The sequence below is a fragment of the Bison bison genome, unplaced genomic scaffold (assembly GCF_000754665.1).
Source record: "Bison bison bison isolate TAMUID 2011002044 unplaced genomic scaffold, Bison_UMD1.0 scf7180017864064, whole genome shotgun sequence".
In the NCBI taxonomy this organism is placed as follows: domain Eukaryota; kingdom Metazoa; phylum Chordata; class Mammalia; order Artiodactyla; family Bovidae; genus Bison; species Bison bison.
In genome coordinates this window covers 1,572,753-1,582,431 of record NW_011494636.1, presented here as the reverse complement: position 1 = coordinate 1,582,431, position 9,679 = coordinate 1,572,753, and the positions used below count along the sequence as shown (strand labels likewise).

The 9,679-nt window shown below is 42.3% G+C and overlaps 1 protein-coding gene across 1 annotated transcript in view; it reads left to right on the top strand.

Annotated features, from left to right (window-relative positions):
• The first annotated feature begins 675 nt into the window (after positions 1 to 675).
• The window catches only part of WDR64 (WD repeat domain 64), a 121,867-nt gene continuing 112,863 nt past the window's right edge, over positions 676 to 9,679 (top strand). Inside the window, exon 1 of the mRNA XM_010836684.1 lies at positions 676 to 820. Within this exon, the coding sequence (XP_010834986.1) occupies positions 676 to 820 (145 nt within the window). The remainder of the gene's footprint in view (positions 821 to 9,679) is intronic.

The window sequence follows — 9,679 nt, the reverse complement described above, 5'->3', positions numbered from 1 at the left end:
TGACTTGCTTTATTATTTTAATTGAAGGACAATACATAAAGGAAGAAAAAGTATTTTTATTCTCTGTGACCTCAAAGACCATCTTCATTTGTCATAGAAAGGTCAGATACTGAAATACATTTTCATCTTTAGAAGTTCAGGTATCCAATCAAGTATGGCTGCAAGAGTGAATGTGAATTTACTCTCCAGGGCATATCCTGAGGAAGGCAAACTGAGGTGAAAAGAGATATGGGGGGAGAAGGTAATGCCCAGTTTCCAAACTTGGCCTTTATCCATTCTTCTTTCCTCTTAGGGAGTATATACACACACCCCCCACACACACCCACACATGCATACACACAAATTTGTGGAGAAAGAAATCTCAATTTCCTCTTTATGAAGGAAGGAGGATGTTACAAAGGTATTATGATGCAATAAGGACCATATGAAGGACACTGGTAACATTATGAGGTCAGGAGTTTTACTGAAGTGTTTGCCTATATGAAATGCATTAGACCTAAGTCAGTGTTTTCCCTGCTATACTCCTACCCACAGTATGGGATGTTAAGATCAAAGGAATGAGACCTAGGGCAAAAACTGAGGCAGCAGGGAGGCATTGCAACAACTGGAAGGTTTTCCCAGTTGGCAAATTTACACTGTTATTTCTGGACAAAATAAAAGATTCCCTATGTCCTTATGGATATCAGGGAGGAAAAACATATCAACACTGCACTGCAGGTTAGCAGTTTCAGGACAGCCTTGAGAGGGTTTGAAAGATTGGTTGAACATGTAGCAGCCCAGAAAAGAGATGAAAGAGCCGGCGTGTTTGCCCCAAAAGAAGGTAAGATCAGTGAACATGGGGCAGTCTAGTTGGCTCTGTTGATTAGAACTGGGAATACTATCAAACAGAAAGATGATAGAATTTAATAATTTACAAATTACTTTAATAAATATAATTTAATTACTTCTTATAACAGGGATAGGCAACATAGCTGAATAGCAAAGACATTGAATGGGAGGGTGGTGTACAGTTCCTCATCTGACTCTGTCCTTGAATAGCTAAGTGGACTTGAGGAAGCTCTTTTCATTTCTCTGAATGTTCAGTTCAGTTCGGTTCAGTTGCTCAGTCGTGTCTGATTCTTTGTGACCCCATGAATCGCAGCACGCCAGGCCTCTCTGTCCATCACCAACTTCTGGAGTTTACCCAAACTCATGTCCGTCGAGTCAGTGATGCCATCCAGCCATCTCATCCTCTGTCGTCCCCTTCTCCTCCTGCCCCCAATCTCTCCCAGCATCAGAGTCTTTTCCAATGAATCAACTCTTCGCATGAGGTGGCCAAAGTATTGGAGTTTCAGCCTCAGCATCAGTCCTTCCAATGAACACCCAGGACTGATCTCCTTTAGAATGGACTGGTTGGATCTCCTTGCAGTCCAAGGGAACCACAGTTCAAAAGCATCAATTCTTCGGCGCTCAGCCTTCTTCACAGTCCAACTCTCACATCCATACATGACCACAGGAAAAACCATAGCCTTGACTAGATGGACCTTTGTTGGCAAATAATGTCTCTGCTTTTGAATATGCTATCTAGGTTGGTCATAGCTTTCCTTCCAAGGAGTAAGCATCTTTTAATTTCATGGCTGCAGTCACCACCTGCAGTGATTTTGGAGCCCCAAAAAATAAAGTCAGCTGCTGTTTCCCCATCTGTTTGCCATGAAGTGATGGGACCAGATGCCATGATCTTATTTTTCTGAATGTTGAGCTTTCAGTTGTGTCCAATTCTTTGTGACCCCATGGACTGCAGACCATCAGGCTCCTCTGTCCATGGAATTCTCCAGGAAAGAATACTGGTGTGGGTAGCCATTCCATTCTCCAGGAGACCTTCCATAACCAGGGATCAAACCCAGGTTTCCTGTATTGCAGGCGGATTCTTTACCACTTGAGTGACTAGTGCATAGTGATCATTAGTAAGCCACATGAACTACCTGCCATCACTTTCCTTAAGGGTATCACAAGATCATAAAGAATTTTATAAGTAAGGCAAAGTTTCCTGCCTCACCATGGTTCACTCGCTGGGCCTCTCCTCATGTCTCTGCTGCTGCTGCTAAGTTGCTTCAGTCGTGTCGGACTCTGTGCGACCCCATAGATGGCAGCCCACCAGGCTCCCCCGCCCCTGGGATTCTCCAGGCAAGAACACTGGAGTGGGTTGCCATTTCCTTCTCCAATGCATTAAAGTGAAAAGTGAAAGTGAAGTCACTCAGTCGTGTCCAACTCTTAGCGACCCCATGGACTGCAGCCTACCAGTCTCTAGGCTGGAATAATTTCAAGCATGCCAAGGTAAGGAGATGGTGGTGAGCAGTGATCTGCCAGGATTACTAGAATCAGATACCAACACAGAACTGAACGTATAGCTCCATGGTCAAGGTTGAAGGGGAGTGATGTAGTGTGTAGCTTCAGATCATTGAGGATAGCAGTGAAGAGCAAGGCTTAATGGTAGAGTAAAATTCTAACAGAACAAATCCTGCTGTTGTAAGGGAAGTAGTGGGGCCCACATAACTGCTAGAGGGTCAGCATGGCCAGCCTCTTAATATGCCAGGCTGGAGTAGGAAATGGCAACTCACTCCAGTATTTTTGCCTGGGAAATCCTATGGATAGAGGAGCCTGCTGGGCTACAGTCCCTGGGGTTGCAAAGAGAAGGACATGACTGAGTGACTGAACAACAATGACAACAACATAGTCATAAATAAGTGAAAATGTTGACTTTGGGTGTTCAAACCCAAACCAGTATTATTTGAATAGTCTTACTGACTTAAAAAACATGCACAACCTGAGAGCTGCGAGTTAAATTTAATTGGGGGCAAAATGGGGACTGCAGTCTGGGAGACAGCACCTCAGATGCCTGAGAGACTGCTCCAAGACGTAGTGGGGGAAGGTCAATATATGAGATTTTGGAGAAATGGGAGTTCATGCAATCAAGCACTTATCTTACAAAAGATTTTCTGCTAGTCACAAGGCGCTGATGTCACCATTAAGGGATTTAGGACTTTTGTAGATAGGAGGAGATTGCAAGGGATGGGATCATTAAATCAGTTCCTGAAAATATCTAACTATCTAAAGACCTGTTCCACCAGTTTTCCTGGAGCTTGTGCCTGCATGCTAAGTCACTTCAGTCCTATCCTACTCTTTGCGGCCCACCTCCTGTTTATGGGATTCTCCAGGCAAGAACACTAGAGTGGGTTGCCATGCCCTCCTCCAGGGGATCTTCCCGATCCAGGGATCAAACCCAAGTCTCTTACAACTCCTGCATTGGGAAGTGGGTTCTTTACCACTAGTGCCACCTAGGAACCCCTGCTCTCCACCCTGAACTCCCTTCAGAGTGTCAAAGGTCAGCTGCTAGAGCAGCACAGATTCAATCCCAGCAAAGGCAGATGGCAAATGCCCTTGGCAACTGCCAATTTGTAGTTGATAGTATTTAAGAATTTACAAATCATTTTAATAAATAAAATTTAATTACTTCTCATGACAATTCTAAAAGGCAAATATTACTGTCATTGCTATTTTTGTTGTTGTTGAGTTGCTAAGTCATGTCCAACCCTTTTGTGACCCCATGGATGTCTAGTCAAAGCTATGTTTTTTCCAGTAGTCATGTATGGATGTGAGAGTTGGACCATTGAAGAAAGCTGAGTGCCAAAGAATTGATGCTTTTGAACTGTGGTGTTGGAGAAGACTCTTGAAAGTCCCTGAGACAGCAAGGAGACCAAACCAGCCAATCCTAAAGGAAATCAGTTCTGAATTTTCATTGGAAGGACTGATGCTGAAGCTGAAGCTCCAATACTTTGGCCACCTGATGCGAAGAACTGACTTATTAGAAAAGACCCTGATGCTGAGAAAGATTGAAGGAAGGAGGAGAAGGGGATGACAGAGGATGAGATGGTTGAGTGACATCACCAGCTCGATGGATATGAGTTCGAGTAAACTCTGGGAGTTGGTGATGGACAGGGAGGCCTGGCGTGTTGCAGTTCATGGGGTCCCAAAGAGTTGGACATGACTGAATGACTGAACTGAACTGGACTCTAGTCTGCCAGGCTCCTTATTGCTATTAGCTCCATTTTATTTGTTAACAAATGAGAGATACGTAAAAATCATCTGTTCAAGTCACTCAATTCCTAAGTGTTAGAGCTTATCAGACCTTTTATTAATAGATATGCTTTTTTAAACGATTAAGAACTTGGCTGGGCTTTCTAAACTACTCAATAAGCTTTCATGTTTCCCTAGTTCCCTTGTTAGTTTGTTTTAACTCTCTCTGTAACTGATTTTCCAAACCCTTGCACTTTTTCTGAGTCCTCAATGGGATCTCACCTCCTCTCAGTCAAGCTTCCAACATCATAAGTGAAAGCAAAGCCAAAAGATAAGAATTCTCTCAAACTCTCTTTCTTCCACTTCCAAATTACCTGAAGCAATACCTGTCCTCTCTTCCATGCCTCCTCCCCTCCAGAGCTGTTGCTACCTTGCTGCAACAACTGCAAAATCCTCCTTTTCCACTGGTTTTGTCCTCTAAAACTGAAATTATGACAGTCCTTACCTTGACTTTCTCTAAAGCTTGTATGTTTTTCCTTTGCTTCTCTGCTAAATTTCCCCATAGTGTCACCACTTCGTTTTCAATCAAGTATGGCTTCCTTCATCACTTTGCTGAAAAATCCTCTTACCAAGGTATTCGATCACCTAATATGCATGCCAAATTCAACAACTTGTTTATATTTTCCAGCTTAGTTGGCCATTTCACTGCATAAACAGTTAGCTGCTACTGCTTCTAGAAATTCTCTTCTGTGTCACTCATTAACACCACTCTCCTCTTATTTTTTCCTCTTCTCATTCTTTCTTTGCCTCTTTTTTTCTTGAGCTTTGCCTGCATTGTCTCTCAGTCTTACAGCATAGACATCAACTAACTAGTCTCCTAAGCCAGGTGTCTTGGTATAAATGTTGACTGTTTATTTCATGGCATCTCACTCTTGGGTTATTATAACAGCTTCTTTATATAATGGTTTTCTTGCCAAGAGTGATTCCTTTCTGTATAGTTCTGCTGGGAGATTTTCCATTAAAAATCTGTTTAGAATTTCCACATTCCTAGTATATTAGAGCACCCTTAAAATCCATATACGTTAACTTGGCATCATCCCCTAACCTACTTCAGTTGTAGCTCCTTGGAATTGCCCTGCCCACACCTTCTGTCCTAACATTAACTTCTCAGCATTTCCAAACCTGGCATACTGTTAACGACTCTGATTTTGCACGCATCATCCCTGCAAAGTGGTATACATTTCCTCCCTTTTTGAGGGTCTATGAATACTTCCTCATTTTTCAAGATCCAAATCAAACATCACTTCTTTACAAAAGCTTCCAAACTTTTCCTGAGCAAAGCCATCCTTAGATATTTTGATGCACTTTATTGCCATCTCTGCTTTTGAACTGTGGTGTTGGAGAAGACTCTTGAGAGTCCTATGGACTGCAGGGAGATCCAACCAGTCCATTCTAAAGGAGATCAGTCCTGGGTATTCTTTGGAAGGAATGATGCTAAAGCTGAAACTCCAGTACTTTGGCCACCTCATGCGAAGAGTTGATTCATTGGAAAAGACCCTGATGCTGGGAGGGATTGGGGGCAGGAGGAAAAGGGGAAGGCAGAGGATGAGATGGCTGGATGGCGTCACCGACTCAATGGATGTAAGTTTGAGTGAACTCCGGGAGTTGGTGATGGACAGGGAAGCCTGGTGTGCTGTGGTTCATGGGGTCGCAAAGAGTCAGACATGACTGAGCAACTGAACTGAACTGAACTGATTGCCATCTTAAGGAATTTACTGCTAATCTTAACTTGTTGAAATTGATATACATGTGTGTATTCCTGCCTTTTCTTTCCAGCGTTGAACTGTGAGTGCTTTGAAGACTTGGTAACCTTAGGGTTAGCCCAGAGTCTGAAGCCAGGAAGCACTCCTTAAATGTGTGCTAAACAAATAAACCTTGTTTAAATCTACAAGCTTGCAATTACAAAGCCACAGTGAAAATTTCTTTCTCTAGTATATATGTTTGGAGAAGGCACTGGCGACCCACTTCAGTACTCTTGCCTGGAAACTTCCATGGACGGAGGAGCCTGGTAGGCTGCAGTCCATGGGATTGCTGAATCAGACATGACTGAGCGACTTCACTTTCACTTTTCACTTTCATGCATTGGAGAAGGAAATGGCAACCAACTCCAGTGTTCTTGCCTGGAGAATCCCAGGGACGGGGGAGCCTGGTGGGCTGCCATCTACAGGGTCGCACAGAGTCGGACACGACTGACGTGACTTAGCAGCAGCAGCAGTATATATGTTTATATACACACACATACATATATCTACATATATTTATGTTTATAGAGAGAGAACACATATATATTATAGATATATATATATATATATACATTTTTATAGTAAATTATACTATAACTAATGTGTAATGTACTAGTGGACTAAACTAAAAGATTGAGAAGGGAGAAATGTATCTGAATTTTGATCAGACTGCTAATACTGGCATACATTCATTTTTGTTGTTGTTGTTTAGTTGTTTAGTTGTGTCTGACTCTTTTGAGATACCATGGACTGTAGCCCACCAGGCCCCTCTGTCCATTGGAATTCCAAGGCAAGAATACTGGAGTGGGTTATCATTTCCTTCTCCAGGTGATCTTCCCAACCCTAGAGATTGAACCTGTGTCTCCTCCCTGGCAGGTGGATTCTTTACCAGTGAGCCACTTGGGGAGCCCCAAATCGGATCTACCTCTCACCATAAGCAAGATTGGCAAGAAGCTGAGAACTACAGAGAATGTTTCTTAATGGCACCGTTGTTTACCTCAAAAACTATATCAAGTATATTGTAGGAGTTCATCTGTGCAATATTGCTCTTAAATCTTCTTGTTAATTACCCAATAGACTTAAAATCATCTGAGGAAAGAAAAGTCTTACATTCCTTATCCAGTGGCATTTAGAATGAGACATCTATCTTTACTAGTTGGTATGAATTTAAAACAGCTAAGCAATTTGGATCTCTCATATGAATTTCAAACTTAATATTACCAAGATTGAATGGTTTATTTTTCTCAAGAAATATGACTCTTACTCGTTTTCCCCTGTTTTGGTAAATAGAACCAATATCTGTTCAGTTTTGAAATCAGAAACCTGAGTGTCATTCTAGAGCAAGGTTTCTCAACCTTGATACTGTTGACATTTGGGGCTTGATAATTCTTTCTTCTGTCTGTATGTGTATTCTATGGGTATGTGTGTGAGGCCAGGAGTGGGGGTGGGCTATCTTGTGCACTGCAGAATATTTAGTGGCATCTCTGGTTTCTACCCACCAGATGTCAGTAGCATCTTTATTCCTCATTGTAACAATCAAAAATGTCTGCAGATATTGCCAAATAGGTAGGGCAAACTCTCCCAATAATAACCATTACTCTAGAATCCAGCCTGTCCTTCACTCACAAATTCTGTCCCCCAAACTTACAAGCTGTTGCAAGTCTTTGCAATTCTACTTCCAGCCATATCTCACCATCTCACTGATCTCTCTTTGGTGCCTGTGTGTGTATGTGTGTATGAGTTGCTCAGTCATGTCCGACTCTCTGCGATCCCATGAACTGTAGCCCCCCAGGCTTCTCTGTCCATTGAATTCTCCAGGCAAAAATACTGGAGTGGGTTGTCATTTCCTTCTCCAGGGATCTTTCCTACCCAGGAATTGAATCCAGGTCTCCTGGATTGCAGGCAGATTATTTACCATCAGTGCCTATACCACTTATCATTCAGCTAAGGACACTTTCAAGAATGAAAGGGATTGTTATTAATAAATAAGTGGACAAAATAGGTGGGCTTCCCAGGTGGCTAAGTGGTAAAGAATCCACCTGCCAATGCAGGAGATGTGAGTTCAATCCTTGGGTCAGGAAGATCCCCTGGAGGAGGAAATGGCAACTCACTCCAGTATGCTTGCCTGGGAAATCCCATGGACAGAGGAGCCTGGCAGGCTACAGTTCATGGGGTGGCAAAGAGTTAGACAAGATTGAGCAACTGAGCACACTCACAGAGAAAAGAGGCATAAATGTATCATCTTGACCTAAGCCTCCACATCTGAAACCTGAATTAAATACTCAAACCCCTCACTAACTTTATAGTTTTCATCCTTGTCTCCTTATAGCAACCAGGGTCTTTCAAACGCTCTGGTAATAGCTCACCACCATGCTTAGAATAAAATACAAACTTCTAACTCTAACTTGGCCCTCCTTCCTCTCTGATCTCACCTCATGATAACTTTCCCCAGTCTTCACTATGCTTCATATCACTGACTTTTCCAGAACACACCAAGCTCTTTCCTGCCTTAGCATCTTTGTGTTTGTCAGCCTCTACCTAAAATGCTCTTCTCTAGCTTTAGCATATGTCTGACTCCTTTTGCTTATCAGGTCTCAGCTTTGTTGCTTTTTACCTGTCCTTAGAAAGGGATTCCCTCGGGTCCACCCTCACTCACCAGCATAGGATAATTCTGTTAACATCACATCTCCCTATTGATTTCCTTCTGAGCATTTATCTCACTCTCAACGATTCTCACATTGTTACTAAGATATGACCTACGTACAATAAAGCACAGAAAGCGCACTGTTCTTAAGTGTATAACTCAATACATTTGGACATATGTAAACATACCTGTAGGTATCAACTAAATCAAGACAGAGAATATCTCTACCATTCCTGAATGTTCTCTCATGCCCTGTTATGCAGATAACCACTAATCCAATGTCCATCTCTAATAATTAGTTTTCCTGTCATAGCCCATAAATATTTTATTCACTTGATTTTCTGTTTATCCCATTAGAATATAAACTACCAGAAGAAGGGGTCTTGCCTACCTAGTTTTCCATTCTATGACCACTGTCTAGCTCAGCTCTGACACATAAGTTGCTTAATGTATATTTGTGTCTAGCTCCTTGTTGTCCTGTAACTCAATAGCTATGCCCCAGTGAATCATGAAATTTGTCAAAATCAACATTCAGTCAATGGTGTGGTTTGTGTACATGTGTGTTTACAGTGTCAAATACTCAACAACTGTTCTTCATAGTGATTGTAATTATGTCCATTTAAAACATGGGAAACTAGAAAGTTAGAAATATTAAGTTACTAGTATGGCTCACAAAAAATCAATAATTATCAAAGCTTAGTTCAGTTCAATTCAGTCGCTCCATCATGTCCAACTCTTTGTGACCCCATGAACCACAGCACGCCAGGCCTCCCTGTCCATCACCAACTCCCGGAATCCACCCAAACCCATGTCCATTGAGTCGGTGATGCCATCCAACCATCTCATCCTCTGTCGTCCCCTTCTCCTCCTGCCCTCAATCTTTCTCAGCATCAGAGTCTTTTCAAATGAGTCAGCTCTTCACATCAGATGTCCAAAGCACTGGAGTTTCAACTTCAACATCAGTCCTACCAATGAACACCCAGGACTGATCTCCTTTAGGATGAACTGGTCGGATCTCCTTGCAGTCCAAGGGACTCTCAAGAGTCTTCTCCGACACAACAGTTTAAAAGCATCAGTTCTTTGGCACTCAGCTTTCTTCACAGTCCAACTCCCACATCTGTACATGACCACAGGAAAAACCATAGCCTTGACTAGATGGACCTTTGTTGATAAAGTAACG